Raw genomic sequence first — 17400 nt, forward strand, 5'->3', positions numbered from 1 at the left:
AAAGGTTGGCCAGTATCAGATGCTCGGTTGGCTGGTTGACTACCAGCTGCCCGGCAGATCGCTGCTCTGTTTAAGGAGAATGATCCCTCCCTCTGTTGTGCCCCAGGAAGTATAGATAAGATTTCTCTCTGCTCTCTGCTCTTCGCTCTTTTTCCTTCTTTCTTTCTTCATCCTTCGTTCAATTGACAAGCTCGAAAGAGATTTAATTGTCTCCCAGAAGGTATCTTCTCTTTTTCCCTCGTGCTCTTTGTACTACGCCTACGCCCAGTATGGCGATTCAGATATGGCGACACATTCCCGGGAAGGGACTTCTGCTGCTCCTGAACTTCTTCTCGGCTGTTGCGTTGATCTATGAAGGTTATAATCAGGGTGTCCTCGGGACCGTCAGTACAACTCCTGGATTCATCGATATGGCGAAAATCGGCTCCAATGGAAAGGTTACAGACAGCACCAAGCAAGGGTAAGTTGAGCAGATTGTTCTGTCGAGGAAAGATTGGTGCTGACTGCCTTGCGATAGTGGACTTGCAGCCGTCTACTATTTTGGTTCGATCTTTGGCTGCTTCACTGGCGGCTGGTTTGCCGACAAATTTGGTCGTAAGAGAGGCGTCTTCGTCGGCTCTACCCTATGTATCATAGGAGCCGCCTTGATGTGTGGCAGTCAGAACGCAAATATGTTCATTTGTGCTCGTGTCATTGCAGGTCTTGGGATTGGTTTCATTAACGTTATCATCCCTCCCTGGGTGTCTGAGTTATCCCAAGCTCATGACCGTGGTGCGAGCTTCTCACTCGTGTTCTCCGCCAACTGTAAGAGATTCCCCTGACGTATCCGAAATTGGGAAGATTGCTGACTCGTATTTAGACGGTGGTATTGCTATCGCCTACTGGGTTAACTTTGGCATTCGGAATACTCCCATCGAGTTCAGATGGCGGTTCCCCCTCGGCCTCATGGCCGTGTCAGTACAATCCGTTCTTTTACCAAAAGATCCCCGCTAAACTTTGAACAGGCCCGTACTCATCATTTTCGTCGTCATTACCTTCCTACCCGACTCTCCCAGATGGCTTATGGCAAATGGCCGGGAAGATGAAGCCGTCGAGGTTCTGTGCAAAGTCCGAGGCGATCTTGCTCCCAACGACCCGAAAGTAATGAATGAGGTGGCGCAGCTCAAAGCGGTTGTCGAAGCAGGATTCCACAAGCGAAACGACATTTGGAATATGGCTATCGGTCGCTATTCAGGCCGTCTGCATCTCGGTCGTCGTGTCTGGTTGGGGTTCTGGCTCCAGGAGATCCAGCAGTGGACTGGTATTTTGGCCATCGCTTCATGGGCTGGGACCTTGTTTTCTTTTGCAGGTTTCGATGCGTATAAGTCGGCGTGGTTGGCAGGTCTCGTCAACACCGTTGGTGTCATCGGTACAGTGTCTTCAGTAGGTACCCGTTGGATATAACTGCCGCCAACTGCAACTGACAAAGACTTTTAGTCCCTCGTCATCGATCGTCTTGGACGGGTTCGGAGTCTGTTGATCTCGTTCATTGCCCAGGGCATCTCTCTCTTCATGGTGGCCGCATTCATCCGAACTGCAGAGATTACATCCGACCCGGAACGGTCTAGGAGATTAGGTGTCGGCGCGGCATGCATGGTCTTCATCTTCCTGTTCCTCTTCACCCTGTTCAACATCATCCCCTGCTGGCTTTACGGGTCCGAGATCCAGCCGCAAGAGGTGCGCGCCCGCGGATACTCCTTCACGATCCTGGGCTGGGCTGTCGGCTGCGGCATGAACACCTTCGTCATCCCCATCATGCTGAACCGCCTCGGCTGGAAGACCTTCATCATCTTCGGCGTCTTCAACATCCTCGCCCTCCCCGTCATCTACTTCCTCTACCCCGAGGTGGCCGGCCGAAGCCTCGAGGAGATCAACCTGCTCTTCACATCCAACTCGCTCCTCGCCCAGAAGAACGTCGCTCGCTACCACCGTCTGATCGACGAGGCCGGCGGCAACGTCGCCGTCGCCGCGCGTCGTTTCTTAGATAGCGTCGATGCAGAGTACAACCAGTCCCTCGAAACCGGCGTCATCGTCGAGGAGGAAGAGGGGAAGACAGACTCCGGCCACGTGGAAGAGAAATCCGCTAGCTCGTTCGAAGCGAGTAATCTTCGTGCGGAAAGGTTGAAAAGATGAATGAATTATCATCACGGATTGCAGATGATGGATGATGGATGGATGCTAGATGATATTATAATTTAGCCAGGTTTCAGAACTTCGTGGAAAAGTTACTGGAAAACGGGAATAATCAATCTCCTTATACCCCATACATAGCATTGTAGTAGAAAAACCTACCTACAATCTAAAACCTTATATCAATACAGCTTGTCCTTATTAATCAGTGTTGGAACTACCTACCTACCTATACCTACAGGTAACTTCACACACATACACACACATAACACTCAAAAATCTCTTCATATATTTTCCTCTCATCTCATCTCATCTCATCTCATCTCCCTATCTCCCTATCTCTCTCTCTCTACATACATACATACATACCTAAGTACATACATAAAATTACACCATTAGCAATAACAATAGCAAATGGGGGGGTATTCCTCGCACAATAATACAACACAATACAAGATAAGATAAGAAGCGAAAAGAAAGAAAAAAGATAGGTTACCATACATACATAACATAACAACCAGAAAATTTTTCCCTTCTTGGGTATATATAGATATTTAGATGACAAATGAAACGTTTGTTGGGCGTTTGTTGGACAGGTGGGAGATATTCAAATGAATGAGAGAATGGCCACCTCTTAAATGTATGTTATACATATATACTCTTTGTCAAAAAAAAAACTCCGACTCCGAAAACAAAAATTACGAGATCGAGCTTCTCGCCGATTTCTTCGTATAGTAAAACGCCTGTTGACCGACCTTGTACCGTGCCTGCCTCCTTCCTATAGATATATATGTAACGCGCCTTTTTTTAACAAAGGGCAGAATTAGAAACCACGGAAGGGATCCTGGCCGTAGCTGCTGTCGAAATGGCCGTATTCTTCCTCGCCTGCCGTTCTGCTCCCGCCGTAGAAATCATCACTTGGTCTGGACGACCGGCCGGAGTAATAGCTATCGCGGTTTCGGCTTCTTCTTCTTCTGTGTTCTCTGCTTCGCCTCCTGTGGGTGCCGACTATGTCCATTTCATCCATCTCGTCTGGGAAATCATTGAAGCGTGACAGGGCCATTGGGGCGATAAACGCTTCCATCCTCATCGTTCCAACGGCGTCGAAGAAATTATTGACCACGGCTCCCGGACGACTCGAGGCTTCCGAGGTGCGGATTGATGAGGGCCCGCTAGCGCTTAGCCTATTGTATCCTGCAACAGAGCTTGAAGCCTGTGTTGATGCCTGCGTCTGATAGATGTCCGAGGATCCGTTAGTTCCAACACTTAGGCCGGCAATGCTGGAAGTCGTTGCATGACCACTACTACTACCTCCTACTCCTCCAACGGGGCCAGAGAAGCCACGGAAGGAAAGGGGCGGTGGGATTCGGGAGCCTGTATTGCTGCGTTTTCGCCCATGGCTGGGAGGTAGTCCTTGGTAACCTCGATCCGTGAACCGTGGCACAATAGGCGGGTCTGCTGCGCGTTCTGGTTGTGAGCTATAGAATGATTCGGCATCCGGGAGGCTCAGGTCGCCTTGTTGGGATGAATGCACGCTAGTGGGCCCTGAGCGGGCAGCCACTGTCTTGCCTTTGGCCACGCGGATGGAATCGCGGATGGGCTTCTTGCGGAAGTGACCATTTTGGCGGGGAACCTCGAAGTCGGGAACGTTAGGTTTGGGGATCGGGAGAGGGGCCGCAACGATCTCGGGAACGGCTTGGGAAGAGTGAGCAAGGAAGGAGAGGGCGTTGAGCCATATGTAATGCCGCTCAGGTGAGACGGCGGTAAATTTGAGCGCACGTGCTGGCGTTAGGATCAGGATTGATCGGTTAAAGATTGAAGGTGTCCCTTTGGGAGGTGGGTTATCGTCTTTGACATCTAGGACGGACTGGATGGTCACTGTTGAAGTTAGTATTGAAACGAATCCAAGGAGTAGAAAGAACTTACATTTTCGACCGCTCTTGCCTAGAAGGGCTGACTCGGATGTTGGCTGTTTGCTACTCCACATCACAGCTCGCTCATAAGGTGCAAGCCAGACCCAGCGTTTATGACGAACTCCATTCGCGTTTTCTCCATCAGCACCATTCGATTCTGGAACGCCGAATGATTTGCGTCTTCTGACATATTTGAACATCCATTCTCCAACCATGGTCTGTGCAATGGCATCGACAACACTTGTACCTTGGTTCGTACTCAGAACAGACCCACTGCCGGTGTTGGTGGTGTTGGCTGTCATCGCAGAGGGTTGTTTTCTGTGTGTCCTGTATCGACTGCTGGCATTATCTCTCATGTATCGTGGTGTTGTGATCTCATTGTTGGGCATTGGCGGTAGCTGCGGGCTCTCGGGAGCCTCTGTTGATGGTGACATCGGCGGCGGAGATCGACTTGAATGCCGACGGTAATTGCGACCACCTCTAGACAGAGCTGCAGCAGACCTGACCTTCCGAATACTGCCTGAACGATAAACGCCTCGACCCGCTCCTCGCCCCCAAGTCGGACTCCTGTTCCCATCGCTTGGAGCACTGGTGCTGGTTGGTACTTTCCTTGAACTAGCCCTAGTAGGGATGGGGAAGGGTGGCTCCTTCACAGAATCCTGTAGACTTGGGCTGCGAGACCGACCCTGATGGGCAGCTACACCACTCTGTATCAAGGCTGCTCGGCGCATCGTACCAGGCTTGGCTGTTGTTACCAGCGACAATGGCTTATCAAGCTGACGAACACCTGATCTCATAGAGGCTCTCGGTGGGATAGCGTATACCTCTGACGAGGCGTTTTCGCCATTCAAATCCTGATTGTCCATTTGCCGCATTGAACTCTTCCGATGATTAGGCTTGGAGACCTCGACAAGCTCTTTGCCCTCGGGGACAGATGCGGGCGCTGATGACATGCCTTTACTAGATCTATTTGCGGCTGATTGTGGTTTGGGTGCTGAAAGGGCTGTCCTGAAGTCATTGTCGCTCAGGTCTGCGTCGGCAAAGTCATCGGCATCATCTGAACTGCCATTATCGAAGCCTGCAAAAAGACTGCTGATACGATGGGGCCTCCTTATATATCCCGAGTCCTTCGCTAAAGGTCCGTCATCATTATTCCCTGGATAAGCATCCCGAGTCTCACCGGACGGGAATACGGGAGGTGACGAAGGGATCTCTTGCTCGAAACTTTGACGACTCTTGATACGTCGGGGATTTCGCGGTGGCAGATTGCCAGGAACTGGAGAGAAGCGCTTCGCCTCATCCTCAGCCGGCTCTGGAGACGAGGGATTGGAAGATATAGCTGATGGCTGAAGATGTGGTGGAAGTAGGTTGAGTCGCCTATCCACCCGAATTTCTTCTGTTTGAACTGATACCGACCTAGTCGGAACGGGTACCGGCATGGAGACCTGGCAGCCCGCATCTTTGAAATGTTGGGGAAGGAGGGGCTCATGAGGTGTATTTGGAACGGAAGTCGGGGGATGCAATTGGATAGATGGAATTGGAATGGGAGGTGGAGGTGGGGCTCGTTTGGCTGGTTGCGACTCGACATCTGTTTGTGTAGATATTGAGACCATTTCCTTTATCGGATCGTTTGACGGGGGAGCAGGGGGGGCTTCTATTGGTGATATAGGAGTTCTTGGAGGGCTGGGAGGGTCTTCTATGGTTTGAGATCCTGCAGAAACCATTGAGGAATGTGTAGGCGTCTCGATAGCCAATGTCGGACTCGCATGTACGCGTTTCCTTCGTTGGTTGGCCTCAATCTCCAACTCCCGAGCAGGAAGTTCAACTTCCGATGGTCTCTCCATCTTCTCGGGTGTAGACGCGACATTGCTCGACAAAGGCTCAGCCGCGGAAGGAGACTCGACGACAGGCAACGTCGGAGATGGGGGCGGAGAATATTGAATACCAGCGTCAACGTACTCCGCTTTGGTTGGTGCCACCGTCTCATCGTCTTCCAAAATGCCACCTTCGAGTCTGTCCAACACAACTTGATTGGCGAACAACCTTCCTCGTGCAACACTGCCAGGCCGCATGAGGCTTTCAATACTTTGATTTCGCTGATGGCTTCTAGACATCATACTCTCACGACTCTGGTTTCGCTTATGTTGCACAGAAAGCACGCTTTCGCGACCATCCACATCCGCCTGATCTTCATCTTCATCAAGACCCAATTCGTCCGCGAGACTGACACCGTTGGCCTTCGCTCCCCCGAAACCAATCGCTAATGCATTTGGCACCGAAAATCGAATACTGTTCGTCATGCTCATCGACCGTACACTGGCAGTATCACTGCCGTGGCCTTGGCCGGCGTCTCTTGACAACTCTTCGGCCTCACTCTCTCCCTGATGTTGACCATTTACGTGGCTGGCTTGATACGCAGCAACCTCATCAAGTACGGCTTTTAATCGACCCTCGACCACATGAATCCGTCGTTCGTATTTCCTTTTCTCTCCTTCCCAATTTTCCTTGTCTCCCGCCCAGAGCTTCTGAACACGATCTGCATCCTCTTCCTGGCTTCGAATCTTCTTCTGGGCGGTTTCCAACCGCTTCTTCATTTCCGCATTCGCATCAACAGTCTCATCAAGTTCCCTGGCGAGTTCGGAGAGGGCAGAAGAGGTACCTCCTTCCAATAAGGCCAATTGACGTTTCAGGGAACGAGTCTCTTTGGAAGTGGATACGGCGGTGGTTTCCAACTGCTCCTGTTCCCCTCGGGTCTTGTGCAGTTCGCTTTCCAGATTTTCGATCGTCCTTATTTTCTCCTCCTGATCTCGGCGCAGAGCCAATATTTCAGACACTAGATTGGCATGGAGGGTTGGAGTGAACCTTCGAGGATCGAGAATGGAGATGCTAATCGATACATCAGCATTAAATGTGCTGTCTGGCATTTCAGACCTACCTCTCATCATTCGCTACATCTTTCGAACCTCGGCGGGTTCTCTCCCCATGCAGGAGCGGAGGAGGAGACGAGGAAAGGCCTGGAGACCCAGAGCGTCTTCGAGCTCGAGAGGACCGTCGTGAGGACCGTCGTGAGCCACGTGAGGGAGCCCTATAAGGCGTGTCGCTTGGTGTTGGCAGGGAGGCCTGAGCAGCCGCAGCATACTCGTCCTCCGTCTCCCATGCGTTCATCGTGAGCGATTGAGGGTTTATCCTCGAAGCCCCGAAAGAATTGCGAGCGCCCTCTCACTAAACTTCTCCATCAAATTCCCAACATCAACAGCAATAGTAGCTCGACGGGTCCTGGATGATGGTTTCGCCGTGCTAACGCGTGTGCCTTTGCGTGACTTAGAGTAATAGAGATGGTCCTGGCAGATTCGTTCTAGCCTCGCTCCAGTCAGTTTTGAATGCTTTAACCACTGATGGATTTGTACTTTGGTTTGAGATGCCGCAGGCAAAATAGCGCTTTGGCATAAGTCAGTTGTATACCCTTAGAAGCCAGGGATGGCTTAATAGCGAGAGAATTGGGGTTAGCTGAAGAAAGCCTACCAGTAGAATGAACTCAAAAATCCGTTATACTTTCGAATGCAATAACTGATCAGACAAGTTGTACGAAATTGCTAACTGTGCAATCACACGAGATCAGCCTCCCTTGTTCCCCCTCGAGCAGGAGATTATCATATGAGCGGTGAAATATAGAAAGCATTGGCCTTCGTGATCCTTGCCATACCTTGAGACACCAACATATACTGTACTTAAGAGATTCTTCGAGACGGCTCCGTACACCAACGATTATCCCATATCAGACGTTCCTTTGGCCACTCTTTTTTGACCGGACTAGAAAGCTCGAACGCGTCTATTCCTCGTCACACTTGTCGGCGCGAAGTTCACGCAGCGCACCTTGTTCGAGCTCGAGGAATTGTATTCGGGCTTCTCGCGGACTCGATTTGAGATGGCTCAGATAGCGACCTGGCGAAATTGATCTGGAAAGAGTGGTTTGGAGATGTCGTTTCTTGCGAGCTGCTGTTCACGAAGCAGTTAGCCATCTGTTTCGGTTTCCCTCCGCGACTATGTGGAACTCCAATGCGTCCAGGTGTTGAGCTCCTGCCACCTGTGAAAGGCCTTAAGTAGTTCGAGGGACATGTAAAGAAGCGTCAAGGCTTACCAGAAAGCCAGCTTCGCAACGCGACCTGCAAGACCCTGATGCTAGAGAAGCTCGTCTACGGTTACCTCGAGACGGTTACCTCGAGAAGGGAGTAACGCATGCGGTGATCTGGGGCACAATGAAGACCAATTGATAGGAATAGTTGACGCAGCACCGACTTCCAAGACCAAGAGATGCGCAACAGAGAGGGAACGCGGTTAGCGGGAGGAGCATTGTACGAAGGACGGTACAGCAACGACGGGCCCGAGAGAAACAAGATGAGGCATGACGATCTCGAGCTCACGGTCCACGGGCGTTCCCATCGGAGGCATGGGGGTTCCATGGGGGGGCCTGAACCTGAACATTTTGTAGCCATGGGGCCGTTCCCTGTTGCAGTACCGCGCTGAGCTCCAGTTCTTTTGCCAGGAGGGGCCCTGTCACGCAGTAGAGCGACCTTGGCTACCTTTGCCTCTGTCGAGCCTAGGGACGACGCCCAGCGGAGGGTTCGGGACGTTCCCCGTCGAGGGCCAACCACCGTCCCCACCACCAACCACCGCCCAACCAGCGCTGCCCGCCAACGCGCACGCCGGCCAATGGCTGCGCGACGTTTTGCTCACGGCCTCCTTCTCAAGCCTTCTCACGCGTCTGCGGCGTCTCCTCTGGACCTCGGACGCTCGGGGTGGAGGGTTCTGAGTGGTCGAGTGCTTTTAAGTTTCTTACAACATGACAGCCACGTCTCGAAGACGCGGGATGAGCCCTTAGATCCGGGTTGCCAGTGGAATTGGCAACGCCCACGGATTGACGATTCATATGCTCGAGCCTCTCCAGGTTGGGGACTTGGGATTCGGGACTCCGTGGCGTGAGTTTGAGAGGGCCAGGCAATAACAATGGTATGATGGTATATTACGGAGTACTTGCTGTACTCCGTATTTGGGATTTGCAGATCATCGCTCTTCCCGGATCGCCTGCACAGGTGGCTCCAGAATTAAAAGCGACGACTGTCCTGTTGGAGGCATCGTGGTCTGTCCGGACCACAGCGATCTGGGATTCTGGGCACCGTCAGGCCGGAATCCCTGGCTCTTCCCACCTCCTCTTCCGGAATAGTTAGGGGCAAGAAATCCCTGCGCTTTCCAACGATTCTGGCAAATCCTGCAGGATGGGCCACTGACCCTGAGGATTAGAAAAACCTGGGGACTACCTTACTCCGTGCCCTTGTGAATAATTTGTGCATACGAGGTGTATACGAGGGACGGGGCACATATTATAGTAGAAAAGGAATTCTGTGATCACATACTCATATAGAGATACAATGAATGCCATTATACAATGAGTATCTGGAGCTTATCGAACTGCATGAGCGGGTGCATAAGGTGGTGTTTTGAGAGGCATTCTCCCAATTCAGTAGAAATCTTTTTGTGGTTAAATTAGGCCATAGCTAAATCTCCGCCAGACTTAGCTAAACGTCCGCCCTATTCCTAATCGGGAATAAGCGAGAGATTTACTCCGTACACCTATTGTACCTACGTTGCCATAGTAATTTGTATAGTAACGCAAGTCCCCTGAGTGATAGTAAACAATTCGCGATACACGAAAAATTGAAGCTATTCACAACACCACTACCTACCACTTACCACCACCACCCACCTCCCACCTCCTACCTCCCACATCACCATGTCGTACCAACACTGTGGCCCCGCTCCCCCAGAAGCTGTTTACACCGATGAAGACGTTGCGTATACTGCTATCCAGGCACACGCAAAGGCTAATGGGTACGCCTTCCTTCGGCGTGATAATAAGGGGGGTAGATTGAAGTTCAGCTGTGATCGCGCCGGCAAGTATAATCCTAAGGGTAAAAACCCTAATACCCACCTATCCAAACAGCGTCACTCTACTGGCTCAAAGAAGTGCGACTGTAAGATGGCTGTTGAGCTACGCCTTGATCAGATATCAGGGAACTAGAGTCTTACGGTACTTGAGGCTACACACAATCATGAAAGATCAGCAGATCCTACCGCCTATCCTGCCCACCGAATTGCTTCTCTGAGTACTGGTACCTATGCCTTAGTAGGTAGTCTAGCTAGATCTGGGCTATCTGCCTCCCAGATCCTTACCGCCGTCAAACAAGAGGATCCGGGAGCGTTACTCTCTACTAAAGACGTCTCTAATATCACACAGAAAGAGAGGATTGAGGTGCTAGGTGGAAAGACTTCAATACAGTGGCTTTTAGAGGCAGGATTACCCCCTTATCACTTGATTACTCTACTAACCTACCTGTTACTATAGGAGCTTCAAAACAACGGATACAACGCTCAATACTACCCTGAATCTGGCCCGTTACAGGCTCTGTTTTTCATCCATCCGACCTCCCTGGCACTGTGGAAGCAGAATCCTGATGTTCTACTACTCGATTGCACATACAAAACCAACAGATTCAACATGCCGTTGCTGAATATCTGTGCCATGACGGGCAACAACATAGTAGTGTAGGTAGGACTGGCGTTTTTGTCTGCAGAAAAGGAGCCGGATTACAACTGGGCTATTGATCAACTTCGCCGGGTTATGGTTGACAACATGATCCGCGAGCCAACTTGTATGGTAACTGATAGGGAACTGGCTTTGATCCGATGCCTTGGATCACGATTCCCTGAAACCCATCACCTCCTTTGCCGGTGGCACGTTAATATGAACGTATTAGCTAAAACCAAGGGGTTCTTTCCGGGGCCAATCAAGCATGCCGACGGCAGAGTTAAGCGACACCCAACCTTCGACGCATTCTTGAATTCATGGAATTCCTTACTGGCTAGTACTACAGAGGATGGCTACAACAAATTGCTAGCAGAAATGAGGTCCAAATACCCTGCTAAGGCTATGCGCTATATCGAGGCGACATGGCTTATATGGAAAGAGAACTTGGTGGCCTATTGGGTTAATCAGTACTACAACTTTGGAGTCACTGTTACTAGCCCAATAGAGGGTTGCCACGCTACTATGAAGGCCTACCTAACCCGTGGCCATGGGGATCTTAGGGGAGTGTTTAACAAATTGAAGCTATTCTGGGAGAGGCAATACGGAAACATTACAACGGTTACGGCGCAGCAGAAATTACGCCTAAAACACAGTACAAATATCCCTCTTTTTGCTGCTATCAAGAAATTCGTCTATGACTACGCGTTACAAAAGGTCCTGTTAGAGCTTAAACGACTACCTGCGAGTGGCCCGCCCCCTGACTCGCCTGCCTGTAGTTGCTCTATTCAGCACTGTCTCGGCCTTCCCTGTTACCACAAGATATGGGAAAGAAAGCGGTATGGTAGAGTGATCCTGCCGGAAGATATACATCCTCACTGGTACTATAATAGGCCAGAATCAAGTATCTTTCCTTAGCAAGCCATCGCTCTACTACTGCCGGTTCTCGATCCTGTTCCAATCAGAGGAAGGGGCCGCCTAAGGGGGGCTCTAGGTGGCGCTACACGTGTAGCACCGTCTAATACGCGTCGGGATCCTTCTGCCTTTGAGCTACCGTCAAGCTTAGCGCCGCCGGCCCTGAATCATCTAGCGCCGGTAGCCCTGAATCAGGCGCCGGTGACCCTGAATCAGCCTGACGTATCGGTAGGGCAGATCAATACAGTGCGTCCTGCGCCTGTATCAGCTGCCGGTAGGATAGCCCGGCTTGATGCGGGCCATATAGATCTGTATGAGCCAGGTACTCGGAGGGAGAGAATGTATATGCAGGGCATATCATCTGTGTATCAGACTGACTCTATGGTAGACTCTGCTGAGGCGGCTGCGGCGGCGATAGGGAGTGGTGTTACGGCGTTAGAGAGGGAGGTTATTGGCGGCGTTGAGGTATATACCTAGGATGCGGACTTTGAGTTAGACGATAGTTGGGAATAGCTTCATTTTTGTAGGCGTTACGGGGTTGTGGATGAATTGATTGTTTACACAGTGTCTACTTGCGCTACCATACAAACTACTACTGTAGCGTGGGTACAATAGATGCACACTCGGAATTATTCGGCAACTTTCCCGATTAGGAATAGGGCGGACGTTTAGCTAAGTCTAGAGGAGATTTAGCTATAGCCTTAAATTACAGTCCTCAGATTGGCTAGAAATAGCAAGACAGATCACAAAGGGACATCACGTGAATCACACAATTCCTAAGCCTAAGGTACCTTACCTGAGTATAAAAGCTGCCCATTATTAAGGTACACTGTAAATCTTTGTAATCTGCTAGATAGATACCTAGCCATGTCGACTTATACTGATGCCAGGTGCTGGTTCGCTCGCATAGCGCATGGAGCAATGCGATTGCTTACTTAAGTCTTAACCGCACGGGACTGCGTGTGATGGGGCCCTGGGGGTGTGATGCGAGGCCTCATGCTGCAGTAGCAGTTCCAAGTAACTTCTAATAAAGTAAAGTTGTCGTGGGCCCTGGCCTTTTCCTTGTGATACGGAGTGCGGTGCGATAGAAGAAGAAGAATAACAGCCTACCTAAGAGTCAGGTCCTGTCAGGAGAACCAATACATTCCAGAGAGAAAGTAAATGCGCGCACGCGCCCTTCGTGTGCTCATATATATTTCTTTTCCCTCGACCCTGTCCTCTTCTCACTCTGTCTCAGAACTCCAAAAGGAGCGCATCCTCGAGAAGGGCTTCGCTCTATCGGCATGCATGCATTTTGCCATTTCCTCAGGCGGGGCGTTATCTCGATCGCCAGCTATCTTCTCCCGGGACAGCGAAACGTGCCCGCATAGGACCATCATAGTCTCGCAGCATACATAAGTATACAGACTTGGTCCCACGGCCGAGTCATGCATTCTGTCTTTCGGATCACACTATCACCCTCACCGTGGCCGTGGTTTGATCTTCTCCAGGGCCCAGGCCCCCCCAACTGACAGCTGCCGGGGGGCCACTTAGTACTGATGTACTGATGTACATTGCTGTGCAGCACGCCGGTAAAGTGCATGCTCCGATCTCAGCAGACCTGTGGACGATTGCCGGCAGCACATCAACGCATACACGACGGACTCCGTACCCCTATCCCCATCTTGCATGTGGATTTTCTCCTGGGTCCTGAAGGCTGAGGCACAAGGCTTGAACAGTTGAGTTGAGGCGCCTGTGACCCGATCCCCAGCAGCCCCTATTCCCCAAGTTGTATCCGCCGAGATTACATCCCGCTCTAGGTGATGTGCTCCGGTGCTTTTCGACGACTACATGGAGTAGTGCACCCCTCGCTGTGATGACTGTGGTCTTATTAACAACAATTATTATCAAGCCCCGCATTCTACCTTTACCTACCTTCAAGAGAAGTCACAGAACTGAAGCTTTCAAAAACCTTGTGGATATTTACCTCCCGTGGCAACAACAGTAAATGCTTCGCACCGCGCTGAATCTTTTCTCCGAGATGTCGGAGAGGGTATTTCCGTAGCGCGAGTCTTATCTTCGAACCGGCCCGCCCTCCTCCGTAATTTCGGGCTCGCTAGCTCGAAACTATCTTGGATATCACAGCTGGCTGTACAACGTGATAGGTGATCAAAAAGACGTCGTTCAACCACCACGTTTCAGCGTGGCGAGATACTTGAATTCTGCGTACGCCACACGATTTGCCTTGGAATGTTCTACAACCCGTAGCTCGTTTTTCGCGTTAATCGGTCCAATAGTGGCAAGTTATTTTGTTAAATATTCAATCACGTGGTATCAAAATCCCTTGTTGATCGCCCCCTCCTTTCTAACTCATGTATGCACCACGCACAGCATTGCACTTTGCCGGTAGCCAGTGCAGCTTAACACGTGAAACTGACATTTACCAAGCTAATGTAGGTAGGTAGAGTGTGCGAATGCAGGGCGTTTACACCATTCACTTAAACCTCGTTCCAGAAGCTGGTGATGCCAACAAGCCACTGGATCCTGTGAACACCCAAAAGCCAAAGAATAAAATTAGCATTTGCCACCTCTTACCCCTATAACCCGTTAAGGGGTAAGCATTCCCATTTTCCTTCTGGTTGTCTCCTTTTCCTGTTCGGGTATTTTCGAAGACCTCCCTACTTCACTTGACAAGACACGTGTTCTCTACTCTTCCTTTACGCCTACTCTATTCATAGAGAGACAGAGTCATGGTCAGCTCTCCTTGTCAACCTGTGGTAGCAGTACTGGTATTAGGTGCCATGTAATCAAGCAAGATGCTATCTGCGCGATCCAGGTTCAACCCCGATGTTTGTAAGAGATTGTGGAATATTCTCTTCAACAGGTTCGAAATATGACAGCTCTTTCGCTGCACCTTAACAGGACATACAGAGGAAGATGAATTCATGAATTCATGAATGCTCAATTTGTAATCAGTTACCCAAGACGTGGTGGATAAATTCCTGTACTCTGTCCCTCAGTTGATGCCAAATCTCCGTGCAACCTCCACGAACCCGTCCTCTTCTTCTTTAACCCACATATCTACCCAATTTTTGGCGTCCTTGTACTCCTCCTGCTCAGGCTTCCAATCTTCCTCCCGCTCCCTCTCGACATAGATTGTTCTGAAACCACAAGCGCTCGCAGCCTTCAGATCACTCAGATGCGCTGCAACCATTGCAACGTCTGCAGGATCGAGTCCCATGGCCTTAGCCGCACCCTTGTAGACGCTGGGATGTGGTTTATACGCCTTGAAGTCCGCGGATGACTGCAGCTTTGTGAACGCGAGATCTCCATGCTTGTCCAAGTCTTTCAACAATGATGGATTACCGTTCGACAAGGTCGATGTGATGAACTTTGTGTTGAGTTTCTGGATGCCTTCCGACGAGTCAGACCAAGGGTCCAAAGAATGCCAGACCCGACTCAGATGGTGCACCTCTTCCTCTGTATACAGGCCCTCGAGTTTCCATTTCTTCAGCAGATCAATGAGACTAAGGTGGTGATGAGTATCAATGTCACGCCATTCGGTTTGTCCAGGGACAAATTCCTTCACGAATTTTTTATAGCTGTTTCGCCATTCTTGTGCAAATTGAGCCCAATCTTCATCCGTGAGTTTCGATAGCTGGGTCCAAACTTCTGGGGACAAGTCTCCTGAGCCCGAGGATGAAGATACCTTGGCAGCAGCACTGGAAATGAGCGTGTTGGTAACCGTCTTCCTCCAGTTAACTACAGTGCCAAAGACATCGAAGGTCAAGCCTTTCGGAGGCGCCTTTAGTATATCGTGTTTGGAAGAAGCCATGATAGCGATAAAATGGTTGATTTTGCAATGGGACCTCGTGGTGAGGGGACGGATACATACATCCAAATTCGCTCCACAGAACCCCTGCAAATCCCACTGCACCACCCCGAGGAACCGTTGCGTCATGCAAAAGCAAACCCCACAGAAAGCATCTCGAAGCGACCGCTGTGCTCCACGTCTATAGTTACGATCGCATTGATTGAATGCCATGATGACCCAAACTAGGTCCCGCGCACCATGAGGACGGCCCCGCGTCATCTCACCGGTCATGACCACTATGCTGGTCTCTTCGCGTTCCTGAATCCAACGACACGCCGTTCCCCTCTGCCTTCTCAGAGGCTCGACGGGCAATCGAGCGAGGAAGACTCGCAGAATTAGTGGGGAGCAGAGACAAACGGCGCAAAGGGAAGAGATTCGGGCGGAAGGCTTCCAGCGAAAATGGCGATCTCGCGATAATCGAAAGGGCGAGTCGGTCCCTCTCATTCCTACGATGCTTTACTGATATGCGGTACGACAGGTAGACATGCGATTGCTGAAACTCCTGAAGCCCATAAGAGTGTGCGTTACCTTATACCTCCTGCAACGAGTACCGTCAAGGAAGCATTGAAGGGCATACGACGCACGCTCACCACGTACCCAAACCGGGACGTTTCTTAGAGCCGGGATCTTCACGCTGGGTTCAGGGTATGGTGCATTAATGCCTACTTTGTTTGGCTGCCACTACAGGATCCTTCTACTGAATTCAACGGCGAGATACAAAATGCTGGTGGCATCACGGCTTTTATTGGAGCTACGATTTTCAAATTCGGGTCCGTACTGTTGATGATTGAAGCCGTCACCGAGAATAGGACAGATTACTTCAGTTGGGCTCTAAGGGAGACTCTAGGGGAGAGAGAGATAGTAGGGCTTAAACCAGCTAGTTGCGTGCATCATCATGGAAACAAGGGTAATCTTGTAGGAAGGGGAAAGCGTCAGAAGGTGAGCCTCAAAATCATGCCTTAAATTCGGTCAGTGTCGGGCAAAGGTGACCCAAGAGATTCTAATTCCTAAATCATTACGATTACCAGAGCTATTCCAGAGATTGAACTTGGATCCGCGAGGCTAAAGATCTACCCGCGGCCGCCACGAAGGTTCAATTACGAAATAGTTCTGGTAGTTGTGGAGAGATGCTATTTCCTTAGGTCGGGATCTGCCTGACACTTTTCTACCTTTCATATCTCCTTCACTTATCGGATATATTTGAGTGATTTTGGGTAGGCCTGGCGGAAGTCATAGAGGGCTTTCCCTCCTTTTGAGCTGTTTTTTTGGCTCCTCATACTCGTGACTGACAATTCCGCTCAGGGAAACCAACTCGTGATTCTTCCATAGCAGCCGAAGACCAGTCCAATTTGAAAACTTTACGCGGATGGGCCTGGTTTCCAAGCTGGTATGAGCTCAGAACGCACTACTTGAAAGAATTCGGCTTCCTTGCTTGTCTGGCCCAGATGATAGGCGCAACAGTTTTCTGGATCTCTGGCTTTACTGCTCTTCCTCGTATCTACAACCGACTTGCCACTGCAGCAGCTCAAAATGGAGCATACTGGTTTCCCCAAGTGGTCTGAGACGCGGGCTTCGTCATCTCAGGGCTTTTGTTCATCAGACTCAGCAGAAGTGGTATCTTCCAGCTCTCAAAGTTTTGGAATTGCATATTGGGGCTTGGAATCTAAGAGGGGTTTGACCCCATATTCGCCCATAACCTTGAAACTCTGGGGGTCGAATTTACACTCTGCGGCGCTCTTAGATTCGCTAGTGCTAACAGTGGAGCTGTCTATGAGGGGAGTCTGGGTATGTACTTCCGTATCTGCTGGATATTTACATCTAAGACACGCCCGAGTCATGTAAACTTTCCCTAGATATGTCTCTAGAGTCAAGTCCCAGCCAGTAGTTCTGGAGTACTTGAAGCATACCGGATCAGGTATGGACCCGGCTAACCTCCGCAAAAGCCACGTTCTGGGCGTCATGGTGTTTCT

At 50.4% G+C, this 17400-nt stretch overlaps 5 protein-coding genes across 5 annotated transcripts; 2 read left to right on the forward strand and 3 right to left on the reverse strand.

Annotated features, from left to right (window-relative positions):
* Nucleotides 1-410: 410 nt before the first annotated feature.
* Nucleotides 411-2172, forward strand: M430DRAFT_92887 (hypothetical protein; the record flags this gene model as incomplete). The annotated part of the gene is made up of 5 exons (XM_024869744.1): nucleotides 411-460; nucleotides 518-804; nucleotides 860-953; nucleotides 1005-1422; nucleotides 1477-2172. 5 exons carry the CDS (start codon nucleotides 411-413, stop codon nucleotides 2170-2172), a joined length of 1545 nt encoding a protein of 514 aa, XP_024724781.1.
* An 820-nt stretch (nucleotides 2173-2992) lies between these two features.
* M430DRAFT_14543 (hypothetical protein) lies at nucleotides 2993-7247 on the reverse strand (the record flags this gene model as incomplete). The annotated part of the gene is made up of 3 exons (XM_024862946.1): nucleotides 2993-4047; nucleotides 4096-6968; nucleotides 7018-7247. 3 exons carry the CDS (start codon nucleotides 7245-7247, stop codon nucleotides 2993-2995), a joined length of 4158 nt encoding a protein of 1385 aa, XP_024724782.1.
* A 664-nt stretch (nucleotides 7248-7911) lies between these two features.
* On the reverse strand, nucleotides 7912-8531 carry M430DRAFT_14544 (hypothetical protein; the record flags this gene model as incomplete). Its single annotated transcript, XM_024862948.1, has 2 exons — nucleotides 7912-8078; nucleotides 8504-8531. The coding sequence occupies 2 exons, from the start codon at nucleotides 8529-8531 to the stop codon at nucleotides 7912-7914; spliced, it is 195 nt and encodes a 64-aa protein (XP_024724783.1).
* Nucleotides 8532-14336: 5805 nt separating this feature from the next.
* M430DRAFT_32062 (hypothetical protein) lies at nucleotides 14337-15398 on the reverse strand. The gene has a single exon (XM_024866101.1). The coding sequence runs from the start codon at nucleotides 15389-15391 to the stop codon at nucleotides 14573-14575; it is 819 nt and encodes a 272-aa protein (XP_024724784.1). The 5' UTR covers nucleotides 15392-15398; the 3' UTR covers nucleotides 14337-14572.
* A 230-nt stretch (nucleotides 15399-15628) lies between these two features.
* Nucleotides 15629-17211, forward strand: M430DRAFT_38057 (hypothetical protein; the record flags this gene model as incomplete). The annotated part of the gene is made up of 4 exons (XM_024867210.1): nucleotides 15629-15707; nucleotides 15909-16039; nucleotides 16118-16253; nucleotides 16733-17211. 4 exons carry the CDS (start codon nucleotides 15629-15631, stop codon nucleotides 16990-16992), a joined length of 606 nt encoding a protein of 201 aa, XP_024724785.1. The 3' UTR covers nucleotides 16993-17211.
* Nucleotides 17212-17400: the final 189 nt, after the last annotated feature.

The sequence above is a fragment of the Amorphotheca resinae genome (assembly GCF_003019875.1).
Source record: "Amorphotheca resinae ATCC 22711 unplaced genomic scaffold M430scaffold_1, whole genome shotgun sequence".
In the NCBI taxonomy this organism is placed as follows: domain Eukaryota; kingdom Fungi; phylum Ascomycota; class Leotiomycetes; order Helotiales; family Amorphothecaceae; genus Amorphotheca; species Amorphotheca resinae.